The 19,942-nt window shown below is 43.3% G+C and overlaps 1 protein-coding gene across 1 annotated transcript in view; it reads left to right on the top strand.

Annotated features, from left to right (window-relative positions):
* The window catches only part of LOC146350380 (kelch-like protein 1), a 65,360-nt gene extending 61,798 nt beyond the window's left edge, over window positions 1-3,562 (top strand). Inside the window, exon 3 of the mRNA XM_084841836.1 lies at window positions 3,371-3,562. Coding sequence (XP_084697962.1) covers window positions 3,371-3,430 — 60 coding nt within the window. The 3' untranslated portion in view covers window positions 3,431-3,562. The remainder of the gene's footprint in view (window positions 1-3,370) is intronic.
* Window positions 3,563-19,942: the final 16,380 nt, after the last annotated feature.

The following is a 19,942-nucleotide window of genomic DNA, read 5'->3' on the forward strand; positions in this document are numbered from 1 at the left end:
TATCCTTGGGCTTCACCAGCCTCCTCCCCTCCCACTCTGACACACCCCAGCTAGATGGGTGAAAAGCCCATCTAGCAAAAATACAGAGCAGAAGGAGCATGGAGGCGAAGATCACCTCCGACACTCCTCGTGCTCTGCATTGGATGGCCATAAGCCTCCAAGTTCGGAGGCTTATGGCCATCCTGATAGAACTGTGCCCTTAATGAATGGCCTGCTCTATACTTCTGTTCCATTCACTCCCATTTTGAAGAAGGTGGTCAGTTCCATTGCTAATACTTAATTAAAATATCCTTAGCACTTATATAATGCTTTAAGGTGTTCAAAGTACTTCAAATGCATTATCTTGTACTTCTTACAACAACCCTGAAATGTCAGTGAATATGTTCCCTATATTGCAGATAGAGGCTGAGAGAGAGTGGGTTACCTAATGCATCTGTTGAGGTCTATTATCCACTGTGCCACACTGGTTTTTATTATTATTATTTAGACAGGTTCTACCTACAGGCTTATAGTCTTGGGATAAAGACAAGATTTGTTAGGGAGGAAGGGAAAGGAACAAGAACCAATGATAAGCCATGGCAAACTGATGTGCTTTAAGGAGGGGCTGAATATAAAAGCAGACAAAGACAGTCCGCTTTATCAGATTTCTTTCATATAATAAAAAAATGTAATGAAGGTATCTCCATATAATGTCTTACACTTGTAAATCTGTATCCACCTGTCCACCATCCTCTCCAAAATAAATTAACCTATCCAGGCATGAGAAGTTTCACTGTGAAGCTAGAAGAGAGAGAAAGGTAAGAAGCTGGTTCTGGGGCACCTGTGACATTTAACCTGGGAGAAAGCACTTATTTTTATTTATTTATTTCTATACTGCCCAATAGCTGAAGCTCTCTGGGTGGTTCACAAAGATTGTCCTCAACCTTCTCCTCTGGGAATTGCAGTGGGGGAATCATCACTCCTCCAGGTGATTAAATAGACCTAAGTGTTTTGGGAACAACAGCAGGTAGCCCTACTGTAAGAGAAGAATGAGTGGAGGAATGATTGACAGCAGGGGAGGGTGATGGAATGGTGGTTGGAGTCTGAGTGACAGGTGGGGGGAGACAGATGAGTAAGTCAGTTTGAAGGGGGAGTAAAAGACCGAGAATTGGTGCCAAACTAAATGTTCAACTACTCACACATAGTGGAACTATGCATGATTGTTTTTCTTACTCTCCTGCAAGTGCATGCATCCCTAATTTGGATTGGGACCACAGTGCACTGGGGGTATACATGTGCTAAACTTTTTCCCCACCTGTTTTCCCCAAAACTTCTATCCCCTCCCCCCAGCAGGGGGTTAAAACCTTCAAAAATTCATTAAAAGTAATTCCAGATGAGACTTCCAATTTTTTTAACTCACAGAATTGTGGGGTGGGGAGAACCTGGTGGGGGAAAGGTTTAATCCCCCCCCTCCCAGAGCATCATGGTCCTAATCAGGTATGTGTGTGCTTGTGGGAGAGTAAGAAAAATGATGGTGCATAGCTCCACTATGTGTTATTACCCTAATGTTTAGCTCAGCCCTTCGAGGAGAGTTAGAGAAAGGAGTAAGAGTGAATGAGAAGCAGGGAGCAGTGGAGGAGAGGGAGGATGAAAGCTGGTGGTTAGGATAGCTGTTAAAGAGGGGAATCAGTTTAGCTTAGGATATTAGAACTATGGTTTGTTATTCTGAATTAAATGCCTATTTGTTCTGGCTGTTCTTTTCCATCAGTAAATATACTTGAATGCGTTCTGGTCTGGAGAATTCTAAGGAAAGGAAGTGTTCCCTCCAGGAAAGCAGGAACCAGGGAAAGGGATGTGGAGCAGGATGACTTCAGGGGTTTGGACAAAGAGGAGGCAAAAGGCAAATGAAGAAGAATAAGGGTGGCAGGGTCCTGAGGGAAAAGGGAAGCTGAGCCAGCAGACAAGAGAAGGAAAGGTCAAGGGAAGAGGAAGTCTAACTAGAGGAGTGGAAGCTGGAGGAAAAGCAGGTGGGGTAAAGCCTGCTGTGTAAGCCTGATCTAAATTACCACAGCGAGTGGAAATTATTAAAGCTGAAGGAAATTAGCATCTCTGTTAATAAGGTGACACACAAACTGAAAACTTTGCTGTTTTCAGATGCTTATAGTGAAGGGAACAGATAACATTAAGCTTTAGTAATTGTGATAAGTAATAAGCGAAATAAGTAACTGAATTTTTTTAAAGGAAAAGCATGGTGCGCATAACTTGAAAAAACAGTGAGGAAGTGAATAGCCTAGTAGAATCCTCATCTTTCTCAAACCAAGTTATGCACAACCAGTACTGCCACATGCTACTTTCACATAAAGGACTGACTTCCAGGAGTACTTCCATTTCAAAATGAATGGTAACTTGTAAAGCAGACCCAGGTACCCTTGGTTATTAAGAGAAGTGTTCGCAAGGTATCTCAATGCATAATATATTCCTTGTGCCTGGAGTAGCAGAAGATCTGGAAATAATTACGTGATCCAAAGAGCTACTCCAAGGGCTTGTGAATGCTCAGAGGAATTCTTTTCCTTTGAACAACTGTTTTTGAAACTCCCCTCAGTTCCAAAGCAGCTTGTCCCGTGGCATTTGGTGCAAAGGCTGCTTTATTGAGGAGTCTAAGGATGGAGTCCTATGCACGTTTAGACAGAAAGAAGAAGGGAGTGTCCACCGAGTGTTTTTTGTCCGGAGCCTGAGAGAAGGCCTCAGTGGCTCCCCCCACACTGCATCTAGGTCCTTCTCTGGTGACCTTATGCTGGCAGGCAAAGATGGTTGCATGCAGACAGGCCTTTGGTCTGGAAGGGGATTTGTTGATGGCCCCTGTAGGTGGTGTACTTGTTCAATTGGCCACTGTTTTTATTGATATGTTTTATCTGCCCTATTTCTACGTTATTGTGGATGGTTACTCTGTATATTACTTTTATTGCTGTTAGCCGCCTTTAGCATCACTTGATGGAAAGGTGGGATACAAATTTAACAAATAAATGCATAATTGAATTGAATTAATTGGCTAGTCCTAGGATATACAATCAACATATTTAAACTGAGTTTTATTGTAGCCGTCATAGTGATTGTGGTGATGACAAACCATACCAAGGACCTAAATCCCAGCCCATTATCTCATCTCTAATGTCGTGCTTCCATCCACAATTATGATAACAAACATTATCGAATTTCCTGCATAATGTACTATGTGGATAGCAATATCAATTTCCCTGCATACTATACTAATAAATTATCTAATAAATTATCTGTTGTTCACTTAGCCTCTTCAGAAGTTCATGTCTTAAAGCTACTGGCTTATCACTCCTGAAAATAGAGCCTAAATTTAATATTTGTTTTGTCTCTGCAGATGGCTTCTCTAAATATTGGAAGAGCTGGAGCCTGTGTCGTAGTCATAAAGCAACCATGACTCTGTTTGCATAGGATTTTATTGACTCCTAGGTGGATTTTTCTGTCAGACAAACAAGAAAGAAAACTTTGTTGAGCATAAGGATTGATAGATACACTCAACACCCTGTTGATCACAAACTTGAAGAAGTTTAAAAATAGGAAGAAAAAAAATGAGGATTTGATGCCTTTTCCCATCAATGGTTGAACAAGAAAAAAAAATCAATCTGCTGTAGGACCTATGTATGAACACAAAAAGAGGACGTTCAGGTACTGCTCTACAGGCTGTGTAATGCAGTTTTAGCAAACTGGCAGTGACCAAAACCAACTCTTCATAAGGAATAGAGCAGCCTAATGAATGGTTTTCATAGCACTAGACATTTTAACTCTGGAACCATCATAGCACACTAAGTCACTTTTTAAACCATAGTTTTATTAAAAGAAAATGTAGGTAACTTTATTTTCGCTCTCTCTCTCTCAAGGCCTTATCTTCAAATGGTTTACACACTTTGCCATTTACACAAATAATAGACAGGAGACAATGTCAGTTTCCTCCTAAATTAATGAAGGAAGATTTAGCTCTCTTTCCTTATCAGAAATTATTCAGCATTAACAACACAGTGTTTGTTTCTCCAGTATCGGACTGTCCCTCCCACTACAATGATGTATCATCTCTGACTACATTGAGGTTGTATTCTGAGTGTTTAGGAGAGAGCTCAATACAGAGGGAAGAATTACCCTTGAGGACCATATGGGCTTCGTTACAAGAAAGGAGAGCCAAAGGAACACCCTCACAAATCTACCTTAACTTCTTATTCAAGCATGTGAATTCTCGTCTCTTTCTCTACTTTTGCTCTTCTCCTGCATGTGGGAAGAGTGTGGAAAACAGGAAAACTGCAGCTTCTACTTCATCATGTCTTGTAACAGAAAACATGCACCAATCCCAAGGCAATCCCATTGGGGCCCAGAAATGCAGTAAGAGAGACAAAAATGTTATAATGCCTATATGTTTTCAGATCCCATCATTGTTGTAATCCAGCTTGGCTTAATTTTAATTATCATAAAGAAACTCCATTTATTGCTGCAAGTTATTGAAAGTAAGCTCCAAACTAGTCATTACACTGTAGAGGTGCATAACAATCTCCTGACATTTTTAAAAGAAAGATGAAAATAAGCCACGGGAACTGCCAGTTCGAATGAGGAAAGGACGGGAGAGGCAAAGGGACAGTTTGACCCTTTTTTCATCTAGCCATTTTGTGTTCAAAGTCCTCACCATCAATCTGCTTTTCCAGCCATGGATAAAAGATATGGTACTTTTTTCTTCCATGGAAGAAAGATACAGAAAAGCATCTGGGAAGAGATTTTGAGTGACAAAATAGCCAGTGGAGAAAAGTCCAAGTAGTCTCTCCATTCATCAGGTCAAACTGGAAGCTTGCCACAGATACTTTTCAATTAAAAAAAAACACTGGGAGGTTGTTACATAAGTCTGCTGTGTAGTATCTAGGTTGGCTGTAAAGAACGATGCCTCAGTGGGCCTGTTTGCATGTAACGGCGGCAAATGTGGGTTAATTAACCCACAATTTGCTGCGATGCATGCTGGGTGTATGCTGCCTGATTGGCCCAATCTGAAGTTGTTGTGTGATGTCCAAACCCGGACACTATGGCTTAATTGTGCGTTAAACAACCCACACTTAACCTAACAACTAATTGTAGGTTGTTCAACCCACAATTAACCTATAGTGTTTGGTTTCAGATGTCATGCAATAACTTCTGATCAGGTCAGTCGGAGGTTGCCTATGTAAAATGGCGGTGGCATGCACCATGGCAAATTGTGGGTTGATTAACCAACAGTTGTCATTCTGTGCAAACTGGCACAACATGTGCAAGTGGGGGGGAAATGCAAATCAGGTTGTTTGGCATAGTGTGTCTCAGTAGCAGAGCACCTGCTTTGCATGTATGAAAAACATGTCAAATTGTATGAATTACTTCACCTTTGCAAAGATCTGCTTTGTATACAAATAAGCTGCAGAAGTCCTATTGTTGTGGTCACTAAATGCCCCCAGAGCTTTCACAGGCATTGCTGTTTGCTGTATTATGTAATAAGCATGGCTGGATTCTCTATCAAGGTGCCAAAATGAGATTGGTTTCACTGTTGTGTGTGGGAAAGTATAATTTCATGAATGACCTCAATTGTAGCAGGAATAAAGCTTTGTGTGAAGCATTGATGGGTGCTGCTAGTGAGTTCTGTCATTAAGCAAACTTGGCAATGAGTAAAATTGAAGTGTGAAGTTTTCCCATCCCGACCCATTTGCTAGCTAAATAAAACATTTATGTCCCAATGACTCTGTCTGTTCCAGCTTTTTCATTTTTCAGTCAAGTGCAATTAGTAGATAAACTGTGGGATAACGTGATGTGAGTCCTGTAATTTATTCATAGTTTGAATAATATAAAGTAATAAGGAACAAACAAAATAAATGTGCATTTTGGGTCTCATGAAAATAGAAGGCTAAAGAGTGGCTTGTGCACTAGTTCTACTTGTGTGAAAATGAGAGCATCTCTTCCAGCAGGTCTAGAATGTCACATAATCCTGAAGACCAAAACTATTTGTTAACTGTATTTTCTGATCAGAGTGCTCCATGCACATGGATCAACTCATTTGTTGTAATTTCTATTTAGACAGTATTTCAAAGATAAACACTTCCAGACAGATAGGCAAGAGAATACAAAAAACTCACCATGGGGAGAGAGCACTTTCACATCCAATATAAAATCATCTAAAGCCCCTTTCAGATGTTCAATAAAAGCACATGGAGGAGGTTGAGGATTGTGCCAGCAGTCCCAACCACCAATCAATGCGCATTCATTCTGAAAGTCTGCACAGACCCTGTGCCCATACAGCTGTATGTGCATGGGCTCTCTGTTCATGAAAAGGGTTTCTGATTGTGCAAAGCCCTACACACATACAGTTCTTGAGGCATAGGACCTACATGGACCTTCAAAATAAATGTGCATAGGTTGCAGATAGAGGAAGCCGCTGTGCATTTCTGCACACACACAGTTGGGCATTCATTGTACATCTGAAAGTGTTTTGAGACATTGAAAGGGATTTATGTTTAAATTGATATGATGAAAGCCACCTAGAACAATTGTGAAAAGACAAAATATAAGTGCTTTCAATAAATTAGGGATGGGCAAGCTCCTCCTCCCAGCTTGATTCATTCTTTCGGAGCTGACTCACAATTCACTCAATTGGAACTGGATGAATGAAATCAGACCAAATTTTCTGAGGTCTCAAAACAAATAAGCTTTCTGGTATGTCAGCCACAGCTTAATGCAGTGACACAAATGGACAGAAATTTGAAAAAAAAAAAAAAGTATGTATCTTAACGAAAGCTACAAGAGACTTAGAATTTGAACATCTCAAAAATCACAACCACCATCTGAACCTGAGAGTTTTTAGGATTTCTGGGTCAGTGGAGGGAGATAATATGCTGAGTTTCTTAATCCCGTAGTTGTCAGAGATACTTCTTTCTGTCAGTATTTCTGAAGTGGACTTCAAGAGGACACATAGACATAGGGCAGTATCCAACTTTAGCAGAACCAACTGCTAGCTCAGCGGGGAAGCTATCAGATTCTGCAGCAATTGGAAATGAGCTGAAATGCTCATTAACGGAACAGGGCAGGTCAGCAGAGCTTGCAGAAGGGAGCTCTGCTGATCTGTCCTGTTTCAGAAATGAGCATTTCCACTCATTTCCAGGGTTGCTGTTGGAAGTGTTAGTTCCTGTTGCACTTAGGTGTGTCCTGCTAGTGTGACAGAAATAGCGGGAGCACAGCAGCAGTATTGAATTCTGCCAATAGAGCACTTGAACCAATGTGTTCAACAAGAGCAAAACTAAGAGACATCATAGCCTACTTTATTTGCTTTGTGCAAAAGGTGGAGATTTATGCAGCATTATGTGGGAACAAATTTCCTTCACAACAATCTAATCACTATTTTTTCTTAGATTTCTCTCCAGAATCTTTCAGATGCTGCTGAAATCTGAGCTCAGATATCAAAAAGCTTAGCAAAGGTGACATTTCCTATATATGTAGGTTCCCCTTTGTACTGTCTGTAACTCATAAAGGTCAACACAGTGGACTGCTACATAGTCTAGCTACTGTCATGTATTCATGCCGATTTCCCACATGTCTGTGCTTTGCATCAGGGTTACTTGCAGTGTAAAGTAAGCAATTTCAGTGAGTTATTGAAGATGTGATTAGAAAGTTATTTAATCTCACAGCTGCGGTAGCTTATTAAATAACGATTAACAATTTCAGCTGAGTGATGTGACACATCTCCATGCCCATCCCAATAAAACAAGGAATGTGCAGAGAGGATGGTGAAGTTGGGGTGGGCAGGACAGGAAATTAAATAAGCAAGATTTCTTGATATATGTTTTTCAATGCACCAATTACAGTGCTTAAATGGAACAGAGTTTGATGAAACAGACCAGAAGAGATGAGACTTGACAGAGAAATGGATGATGAGACACAGACCACATTAACTACTAGAATGCAGCCATTGAAGCCATGGCCGGGACACCTTTTCAAAGTATCATTGCTTATCTTTCATCTTAGCCTTTCACAATAAATCTCTTTGTTTGAAAACTTTTGTACTTTTTCTTAAACAAAGCAGGATAAGGGAAGCTTCCCAGTCATGTCTTACCCACACAAATCTCAATTCCCTTGCTATTTTCCTATAATTCCATGGAGGTACTGCTAGTGCTGAAAGCAGGGCATTGCTTCCCCATTGTTGCTTCCTGTTGATGCATTTTTTTCCCCATTTTTATTTGGATGTAGAATAAACCCAGTGCCATTCTGATAGGGCACAGGATCAGATGAATCTGATAATTCTACTGGTGCCAAATCATGTTTTGCTTGTCAAAGAATTTTATCTTGAGATTGTGGATTCACATAACACCTACATTGAAGCAATCTTGCCATCATCCACAGTTTAAGTGATTCAGTCAGTATGTTCCCCACCCCCACACTGCCAAGATGCACTTTTTCTTGATGCCTCTTAAACTTTTATGAAACAGCTTTGTTTCCCCCCACCCCAAATGCGCTGGCAACATCATCCATCACAATGGCGATAGGAAATACAGCTACAAGCACCCCAAATCTTTAGCATCAGTACCACTCTCAGCCCTGCTGCATCAAAGGAGCCCCTCGTCTCTTAATGTCAACCCACCTAATAAAAGCATGGGTCAACTCACAGAATAAAGGTGTGATTCAATTCACATGAGGATTCCTCTAGCAGTAGTACTATAAGTCTCAGATGCTGCATAAGGCAACACAGGACAAGGACAACGGGGGACATCTCTGCTGAACTCAGGCACTCTATCCTCCCCATCTGGATTTGGGCCTGAAAGACCAAGGAAAAGTGGGTGCATGGATGGTAAGTTATAAGCATAACTATTCATGGGTCACATCAGCTAAGGAATCAGCCTTAGCTTCCAATTGCCTGGCTTTTTGGAGTTTAGACCAACATGAGATAGCCTTAACTCTGGTCTTTTAAACAACACTGAAGTGCTGATCCGGACTGCGGGGGTGGGGTGGCCAGGGAAGGGAAGAGACTTTGCAGGATGCAGGCCTGGCAGGCTTGGCCAACATCCCTTCCTTCTCTTTGCCTACTAAATGTGGCAGTTTCTTCCCCCTCCCCATGTTCTAATCAGTTGTGAGGCAGCATGAGGGAGTTGTAAGGCAGCTTCTGCGGCTGTGCATCATTATGAGAGTGTCTCATAGACACTCATTATATGTAAAAAAAAAAAAAGTTTGTTTTTTAAAAAAATGGAATTTAATTTTGAAAAAAAAGAAATAGCATTCCACTAACTACAATACAAGAGGAAAAGGAACTCATCAATGCTTTAAGTAAAAAGCCTGCAGTTGTTTCAGAAACAATGCCCCTCAAGGTCACCAATTAGTTTCTTAGTCAGTTGTGACTAAGCAAGGGTGTTTTTTTGTTTTTCCTTTTCATCTTTAAACTGCTCTTTCTCCCTCAGACTTTCACCAATCTTCCTAAAATGTTCAGGGTATGTAAAACCAACACTTCTTTCTGGCATCTGGCAGATTGGTGATACTGTTTCATTTTATAAAGAGTTAGAACCCCACCCACCCCCCATCACCATTTGAAGTAGTAAAATCTGTTTTTACTGACAAGCCTTAACTATAGCCACCACATCTGTAGCAACTGTAATACATTGCAGAATTTGAGTTGTATGTATTTCTCCAAGGAAAATATGGGGGGGGGTGCTCACACTACTCTTTCATCTTGGTACTGCAGCATCTCCCCAGTTGCATGTCACAAGTGGGGCAGGATGAAGGGTTGAATCATGTGTCTGCTGGTCAATTAAATGGTCCCGAGGCCCAAATTATACAATTAATTGGCCTTAGGCCCAATTCATTCAAGAAAGGAGCCAGGTGTTGGATATTTTTTTAAAAAAATCACATGGAGCCTACACTGAATGCCAAGCAGCTGCCCTGTAGCCATTCATCTCATGTCTTGTTGTTGTTGTTCAGTCGTTAAGTCATGTCCGACTCTTCATGACCCCACGGACCATAGCACGCCAGGCCTTCCTGTCCTCTGCTCTCTCCTGGAGTGTGCTCAAGTCCATATTCATTGCATCGGTGATGCTATCTAGCCATCTCATCCTCTGCCATCCCCTCCTCCTTTTGCCTTTAATCTTTCCCAGCATCAGGGTCTTTTCCAGGGAGTTTTCTCTTCGCATTAGGTGGCCAAAATATTTGAGCTTCAGCTTCTGTATCTGTCCTTCCAATGAGCACTCAGGGTTGACTTCCGTTAGGATGGACTGATTTGACCTCCTTGCAGTCCAGGGGACTCGTAAGAGTCTTCTCCAGCACCACAGTTCGAAGGCATCGATTCTTCAGCGCTCAGCCTTCCTTATAGTCCAGCTCTCACAGCCATACATTACTACTGGGAAAACCATAGCTTTGATTAGACGGACCTTTGTCGGCAAGGTGATGTCTCTCTGCTTCTTACTATGCTGTCTAGCTTGGCCATAGCTTTCCTCCCAAGGAGCAAGCGTCTTTTAATTTCATGGCTACAGTCACCGTCTGCGGTGAACTTGGAGCCCAAGGAAATAAAATCTGTCACTGCTTCCATTTCTTCCCCTTCTATATGCCAGGAAGGGATGGGGCCAGATGCCATGATCTTAGTTTTTTTAATGTTGAGTTTCAAACCAGCTTTTGCACTCTCCACTTTCACCCTCATCAAGAGGCTCTTTAGATCCTCTTCATTTTCTGCCATTAGGGTGGTATCGTCTGCATATCGGAGGTTGTTGATAATTCTCCCGGCAATCTTAATTCCGACCTGTGATTCATCCAACTCGGTATTTCTCATGATGTACTCTGCATATAAGTTAAATAAGCAGGGCGGCAATATGCAGCCTTGTCATACTCCTTTCCCAATTTTGAACCAATCGTTGTTCCATGTCTGGTTCTTACTGTTGCTTCTTGACCCTCGTACAGGTTTCTCAGGAGACAGGTAAGGTGGTTTGGTACCCCAATCTCTTTAAAAATTTGCCAGAGTTTGTTGTGATCCACACAATCAAAGGCTTTAGCGTAGTCAGTGAAGCAGAAATAGAGGTTTTTCTGGAATTCTCTTGCTTTTCCATGATCTAGTGAATGTTGGCGATTTGATCTCTGGTTCCTCTGCCTCTTCGGAACCCAGCTTGTACTTCTGGTAGTTCTCGGTTCACATACTGCTGAAGCCTAACTTGTAGGATTTTGAGCATCACCTTGCTGGCATGTGAAATGAGCACAATTGTACGGTAGTTTGAACACTCTTTGGCATTGCCCTTCTTTGGAATTGGAATGTAAACTGAACTTTTCCAGTCTTGTGGCCACTGTTGAGTGTTCCAGATTTGTTGGCATATTGAGTGCAGCACTTTAACAGCATCATCTTTTAGGATCTTAAATAGCTCAGCTGGAATACTGTCATCTCCGCTAGCTTTGTTGTTAGTAACACTTCCTAAGGCCCACTTGGGGCTGCGGTGGCTTAGTGGTTAAGACGCTGAACTGCAGACTGGAAGGTCGGCAGGACAGCAGTTCGAGACCCGAATGCTGCGTGACGGAGTGAGCTCCTGTATTCAGTCCCAGCTTCTGCCAACCTAGCAGTTCAAAAGCAAGAAATTCCAAGTAGATAAATAGGTACCGCTTCGACGGGAAAGGTAACAATGTTCCGTGCACCTCGGTGTTCAGTCATGCCAGCCACATGACCACGGAAGCGTCTTCGGACAGCGCTGGCTCTTCGGCTTAGATATAGAAATGAGCACCACACCCTAGAGTCAGATACGACTGGTTGGGGACACCTTTACCTTTTTTTAAGGCCCACTTGACTTCACCCTCTAGGATGTCCGGCTGAAGTTCAGTGACCACACTATCATGGCTATCAGGGACATTAAGATCTTTCCTGTATAGTTCTTCTGTGTATTCTTTCCACCTCTTCTTAATCTCGTCTGCTTCTGTTAGGTCCCTGCCTTCTTTGTCCTTTATCATGCCTGTCTTTGCACAAAACGTTCCCTTGAGATCTCCGATTTTCTTGAAGAGATCTCTAGTCTTTCCCATTCTATTGTTCTTCCTCAATTTCTTTGCATTGTTCATTTAAGAAGGCCTTCTTGTCTCTCCTTGCTATTCTCTGGAACTCTGCATTCAGTTGGATATATCTTCCCTTTCTCCCTTGCTTTTTGCTTCTCTTCTTTCCTCAGCTACTTGTAAAGCCTCATCAGACAGACACTTTGCTTTCTTGCATTCCTTTTTCTTTGGGATGGATTTAATTGCTGCCTCTTGAACAGCAACAATGTTACAGACCTCTGTCCATAGTTCCTCAGGAACTCTGTCTATCAGGTCTAATCCCTTAAATCTATTCCTCACCTCCACTGTATATTCATCAGGGATATGATTTAGGTCATACCTGAACGGTTTAGTGGTTTTCCCGACGTTCTTCAATTTAAGCTGAAATTTTGCAACAAGAAGCTCATGATCTGAGCCACAGTCAGCTCCAGGTCTTGTTTTTATTGACTGTACAGAGCTTCTCCATCTTTGGCTGCGAAGTACATAATCAATCTGATTTCGATATTGACCATCTGGTGATGTCCATGTGTAGAGTCGTCTCTTGTGCTGTTGGAAAAGAGTGTTTGCTATGATCAGCATGTTCTCTTGGCAAAACTCTATTAGCCTTTGTCCTGCTTCATTTTGTACACCAAGGCCATGCTTGCCTGTTATCCCAGTTATTTCTTGACTTCCTACTTTAGTATTCCAATCCCCTATGATGAGAAGGACATCTTTTTTTGGTGTTAGTTCTAGAAGGTGTTGTAGGTCTTCATAGAACCGATCAACTTCAGCTTCTTTGGCCTCAGTGGTTGGGGCAGACTTGAATTACTGTGATGTTGAATGGTTTGCCTTGGATTCGTACTGAGATCATTCTATCGTTTTTGAGATTGTACCCCAGTACTGCTTTTCCCACCCTTTTGTTGACTATGAGTGCTACTCCATTTCTTCTAAGGGATTCTTGCCCACAGTAGTAGAGATGATGGTCACCTGAATTAAATTCGCCCATGCTTGTCCATTTTAGTTCGCTGATGCCTAAGATGTCGATGTTCAATCTTGTCATCTCATGTTTGACCACCTCCAGCTTACCTTGATTCATTGATCTGACATTCCAGGTTCCTAAACAATATTGTTCTTTACAGCATCGGACTTCCTTTTCACCACCAGACACATCCACAGCTGAGTGTCCTTTCAGCTTTGGCCCAGCCGCTTCACTCTTTCTGGCGCTACTTGGTAATACACTCTGCTCTTCCCCAGTAGTATATTGGACACCTTCCGACCAGAGGGGCTCATTTTCTGGCATCATATCTTTTAGCCTTGTGATACGTTCCATGGGGTTTTCTTGGCAAGAATACTGGAGTGGGTTGCCATTTCCTTCTCCAGTGGACCACATTTTGTCAGAACTCTCTGCCATGACCTGTCCATCTTGGGTGGCCCTGCACGGCATAGCTTATGGCTTCACTGAGTTACGCAAGCCCCTTCGCCACAACAAGGCAGTGATCCATGAAGGGGTGTCATGTCTTACACACTACTAAAACCCTATTTTAACATTAGATGACCTCAGTGTAGGACAGTTGCAAACCTGAACAGCCCTGTTCTATTCCTCATAAGCAGCACTGAGGTGACTGTCATGACCTTCACTTGGAAATGTATACAAATAGCATAGTTTACCTGCTAAAGTTGCTGGGATGTGTAGTGCCATAGGGGAAAAGGCCCATCCAAGTGGCTGCTGCTAACCCTGCCAGTGCTCATTATTCTTACTCTCCTGGGTAAGGTTTGTGGGCACTGGGGTGAGCAGGGGAATGGGGTCAGTGGTGGGCACTTCAAATACCCATGAGCCTTTGAGAGCAGTTGAACTGGGCACTGGGAAAGGGCTCAAGCTTTGAGTGACTGACCTGAGTACTTTTGACAATGTGACTCATTTCAGAGCAAGCATCAGGATGTTCATGCATTCCTACTTTAGATGGGCATAAGATGTGTCTGGGAGGAAGGGATGGGAAACCTATGTACCTTCTTATGGAATGGCTTTCAAAATGTCCTGGAGCACACAGACATGGCCCTCGAGCCCCAGCACTTAAGATGAATGAGCCTGTGATTGATTCAGCAATAGGGGGCAGCAGGATGAGCAGAGGGACGTACAAAATATCTTTGCTAAGCATAGCACTTTCTTCTCACAACAGTAGAAATCATTTGTTAAAATTAGGTTTCTCTGAAGTTGCATCTGAAATCAATGATGTGGTGTACATTAGCACTGTCAGCATGATCTGCTCCACCAAACATGCTCTTTAGAGTAAGTGTCTCAGCAGAAGTTGAAGAGGGACTCTACTTCCTAATTCTATCTGGTGCAGCCTGAATTATTGGATCATTTCAAAGCAAAAAGATGCAGCTTTAGTTCTTGGTGCCAGATGACAAGACACAGGGCTTTCTGAATTTTCCACCAAAAATGTGTGATTTCTATATATATGGTATAATTTCTACATATAAGGAACCCAAAATGTGGTGAGTTAGAAGTGCAATTGAAAACCCAATAGTTAATAACCTGGTTGTGCTGACAGGGCACATCCTTGGAAGGATGCATCTCAATCATCTTTGGTCTGTTTCCTGACAACAGTAACAAAAGGTTTGAGCTGCCGTGTAGAGTTAGGCTGATTAAAGGTACAATCCTGTGCATGTTCAGACAAAAAAAGTCCTACAACTCCAGCACTCCCCAGCTAGGGAGTAAGATGTTTTCTGGTTAAATAGGATTGTGCCCTAGATCCCACTGGAATAGATTTAAGCAGCCTCAGACTCTGTCTTTAGATATGGAGCCTATTATTTTATCTCTCTCCCTCAGTCTTTTTGCACTGTGCACCTTCTGGATATCTTGAGACTCTCATGACTACTCTTCTCACCAACCTGCTCTTCCTTTAGCTGTGACAAGAAGGCCTGTTTCAAGACATAACTTGGGGTGTTTCCCTTTCCTATAGATTTTGTCCATATTACTGCATAGAAGAAAGAGTATGGGGAGAGTGGGAAGGCGCTGATTTTCAATGTAGCTATTTATTTATTTAGCAGCTTACGTCAAAGCAGCTCACATAATACATAATACAATACATAAACACAAATCCAGTGTTAGGTATCCTGGGGGGTGTCTCCACAAGCGATTTACTCTGAGGTCATTCAGGGCACATGACATTGTGGCCATATTGCAGCCACCCTGGAGTTTCAGGCCAAAAAACATGTCTTCTTCTGAGACTACTTTTAGTTCCATTGTTTTCCTTAATTCGGCTTGTCTGCACTTCTGTGGTGGTGTGCACCACCCTCTGCATTTACTCCGGCATGGTTTCCCTGCCCACGGGTGTGTCTTTCACCAGACCATGACCTCATTGACCCAGTCAAGGGGTGTTTCCTTAGTGTTTTCTCTGCCTGTGTTTCCCTGTTGTTTCCACCATTTCACAGCTGGCCATCAGAGTTCTGAGCTACCTCATAGCATTTACTTCACCTTGTCTACCACTATACTCTGGTGGCCATCCCTGCAAAGTATAGGTGTGCTTCAGGCAGCTTCTAACTTTTTTAAAAAAGTAAAGCATTAAAGCGAAATAGTGGTTTTGTTTTGTCAGCAGTACCTACACCTCTATCCCACTATCTCACCATCTCACTATCCAGCATTTGCCAGCAATTCCTATACCCCTATAGGAATTGCTGGCCCTATTGTCCTATTGCACAATAGCACTATTGCGTGATAGTGGTATGGGGGTATAGGAATTGCTGGCAAATACGTGATAGTGAGATGGGGGTAGTACTTTCTAATGTAGTTTTAAAGGGGAAGAAATTTTTAAAAATGGTGGAATTGGGTATAGGTTGGGGAAGCAGGTGTCTCCTCAGAAGTAACTCCTATTGTGGTCAGTGAGGCTTGTTCCCTAAATATCCATGCTGCATTTCTTTACTGTTTGCTTTGTTGCTGTAAGGAAGTAATTAATGCATAGCTTCACCCTTCACATTACAGGAGCTTCAGGGGAAGGAGAAAGGGGGGTAGAGCCTGGACAGGGTGTGGGGGGAGAGGGGCCTCTCTTACTGACTGAGCAGCCCCTGCCAGTCTGATGATGATCACTCCAATCCCCCCACCCCACCTGGAAGTATGTTCCTGTGAAGTGACTTAGAATGGTGCGGTGCACTCATTTGTGGAGCCCTGCATGGACCAAAGCCGGTTCCTTGAAAAATCTAGGTAAGCCATCATTTGCTTCTCCTTCCACTGTCGTGGAGACTTCACTCTGGATGTTTATCCACTGCTGACCTCAGTGGGAGCTGATATTCCTGCACTGCTTTCTCTTCACACCCCCGAAGGAGTGGAAAGGCTCATCCAGTATTAATTAGTAGAGAGCAAGAGGTTCAGAGCAAAGTCAGTAGTTTCCTATTGAGAACCTGGCCATTGCTCCTGTTCTCCCTTGTCTGCATAACAATAAGGGAATAGAGCATGTGGCAAAATGGCTAGTAGCCCTTCAGCCAGGTATTACACTTCACTGATCCCAAATCTGCCAAATACCTCTTCACATATTTGCTGCAGTCACTTAGAGATTCCTTGTACCTGCACCTCTGATAATGCAGTAGGGATGGGGGGGAATTCTGCCATGGACTCCAACGAAGCCGGATTCCAAGAATCCGGACCCATTGCGGCCTGTGGCAGAATGGAGCACTCACCTCTGCCTCACCCCGGAATCCATCCAGGCCGGCTCCGCTCCGTGCGTTGATCCTGCAGAGCCGGCCGCCTGCTCTGCATCACTGGCGATACAGCCAGCAGCCATTGCCATGCCATATTGCTGTGCTAAGTCTCCGGATGCAAATGGCATAGTGGGAGCCATTTGCGGCTGTATAGCTGTTAGATTAGCCTAAATGCAGCCATTTATGGCTAGGGATGTCAGAGCATTCCGCATGAATTTTAAATGGGATCAACTTCTGACAAATCCGGTCCATGGAATCCTCAGAACAGAGTGGTCCGGTCGACTTGGACCGGAGCTCATGTGGACCCTTTTTTTTTTGACTGCCGAATGGTGGATTTTATGAAAATAATCATGAAAAGATATCCTTAATTCGGAAATGGAAGAAGAACGCGAATGGCTTTACCCTTTTTACGATAATAAATAGGCATTTTCCCTGTGACCCAAGGCTTTCTTTCACTGGGGCTGAGTCGTGAAGTCCACAGAAATCCTCCATCTTTTCTGTTTATTGACTGTGGAGGTGAGGTCAGGTGACGTGAGGTCAGGACAGGTCAGCTGAGGTCAGCTGAGGTCAGGTGACCAGAAGTTACATGGGGAATCCCTGCGAAGGGCTTTACCCTTTTAATGAAAATAAATAGGCATTTTCCCTATGACCCGAGGCTTACCGAGACTGACAGCGGGCATGCAAAAAGGATTTTTCGGCAGTACTTACGGAATTATTAACAAAAGTTTGCGGAGCCCCCCCAAAAGGGGGAATCCAGGGCATGCAGATGGTGGAACAGGACGGCCCTCGGCTCTGCAGGATCCTTGCGGAGCGGAGCCACTCTGCGAGGATTCCAGGGGGAGGAACAGATTGCCTCTCCCCCATGTGGATTCCCCACCACAACGGACAGTGGGGAATCCATACATCCCTATTTATGGCTGCATTTAGGTTAATCTACCAGCTTTACAGCCGCAAATGGCACCCACTATGCCATTTGCATCCAGAGACTTAGCACAGTGATACAGCATGGCAATGGCTGCCGGCTGTATCACTAGCGATGCGGAGCAGGCGGCCGGCTCCACAGGATCAACGCGGAGCGGAGCCAGCCCGGATGGACTCCGAGTGGAGGGGTGGATCGCCTCCCCCCACCTGCAGACACCCGCAGCTGGAATGGGGTAAGTGATCCGCCCATCTCTAAAATACAGTCTTAATTTCACCAAGTCTTGTAGGTTGTTTGTTAATGAACACACTTTCTGACAACTTTTTAGCAAGTTATTGTTAGGTGTGACATGAGTGGTTATCAAGATACGTGAAAGTGGCTTCTTAAAAAGAAATAATTCATTCCTAAAAAAAATCCACAGCAACCACCTACCCAATAATATCTAAAATAAAGCACTACTAAAATCTATCTTAGCTTTGGGAATAAAGCAGGTAGTTAACATACATCATCTTCTCTGGTCCAAAATATTCAACTGCAGCAGGATATCTTTAAACTTTTAAAAAAGGATGATATTATTATTGTTGTTGTTGTTGTTGTTTAGATTTATATTTATTAGTCACCCATCTGGCCAGCTATCTGGCCATTCTAAGCAGCGTACAATACAAATAACAACACAAAATTCAACAAATCAACTGAACAAAACAACATTACGCTAAAAAAAACCACCCTAACCTACCCCCAATGCCCACTTGACCAGCCAGGTTTCAAAGCCCGACAGAAGCTCATCAAAGAGGGGGCATGGCAGAGGTCACTAGGGAGGGAGTTCCACAGAGTGGGGGCCACCACAGAGAAGGCCCCCTCCCTAGCCCTCACCAGCCTAGCTGTCGTGGCTGATGGGACAGAGAGAAGGCCTTCAGCATTGGAGTGATGTGTTCTCGCTGATGGCTGCCTTCAATCGGGTGGGCTGCCTCATTCTGCACCAGCTGCAACTTCTGAACCATTTTCAAAGTTAGCCCTGCATACGCACTACAGTAGTCTAGGCGAGAAGAGACCAGGGCATGAACTACTGAGGGGAGCAGATGGTTAGGGAGGTAGGGGCACAGCTGCCATATCAGATGGACTTGGTCCAGCGCTGCCTAGCTCACAGCTGACACCTGAGCTTCCATGGACAGCTGGGAATCCAAAATGACCCCCAGGCTGTGGGGCTGGTCCTTCAGGGGCAACCGCACCCCATTCAACACCAGGTCAACATTCCCCATCCTCCCCTTGTCTCCCACCAAAAGTACTTTGGTTCAGTTTCAGCTTATTCAGCTATATAGCTCTCAGTGGGATGAAGTGTGCAGAGACATTTTTAAAAAAAATCAAATTGATCATATCAGAGTGTCCGCCAGGACAGCCATTCTCACAGCAGATGTTTAGAGTATAGTCTGGGTGCAGTCTTAACCCAGTTTAAAAAATGGAAAAGAAGTTACAAATACCTTTGCCTTTGGACTTTGGAGCACTTTCTGAAACTGAAAAAAATGTTTTCTGTCACCGAAAATCAAGTGTTGGCATATTTTTGGACAGTGCAACATTTCAGAACATATCTGTGAGGCAGGAAATACATTTTTTACTCAGATCATAACGTTTTGTCTGCTTTGTTCTCCACCTGGAGATCTGGCTGAGCAACCTGCAGGAATTACTAAGTGGATTGCTAAACTGACAGACTTTGATTTCCACATGGAGTATTTACCAGGTGCTTGGAATACCATTGCTGATTTGTTATCACAGCTCCCAATCCCAAACCAAGAGAACATGACAGATAGTAGCTGCACAGATTGTCACACCTACCCAAGGGGTGATCACATCTACCCAAGGGATGACCGACCACTCCTTCTGATGGCCATGCCTGAAGAAGACACCAGAACCTCTTCATCCTTAAAGGCATGTAGCCAGTGAATGATAGCTCACTGGTGATTGGATAATGAGGAAGGACCATTCAGCTGCCTCATGAGGGTTTCTGGGAGCTCTGTAAGCATGTTCAGCTGAATGGACTTACAGAGCCCTTTACAGACCTTTGTGCTCCACATGCAAAGGTCTAGTGAGCACCTGAGCTCATGGGGATGTTAGGGGCAGGGCTTACATGCATGCCCATGGTCCCCTCTCCACTTTAGCTCTACACATGAGCAGGCAAATGGGTGCATGAGGCTTCAGTCAATTTATTTGTATACAGCATTTTCCACAATACATTGTGCTCAAAGCAGCTCACAAAACAAATACAATAGCCATAATTATAATACATATCAAAAATATAAATAAGCACAAGACGTA

This window comes from Heloderma suspectum, chromosome 3, assembly GCF_057233095.1.
Source record: "Heloderma suspectum isolate Gila_16-S chromosome 3, 16-S_ref, whole genome shotgun sequence".
In the NCBI taxonomy this organism is placed as follows: Eukaryota; Metazoa; Chordata; class Lepidosauria; order Squamata; family Helodermatidae; genus Heloderma; species Heloderma suspectum.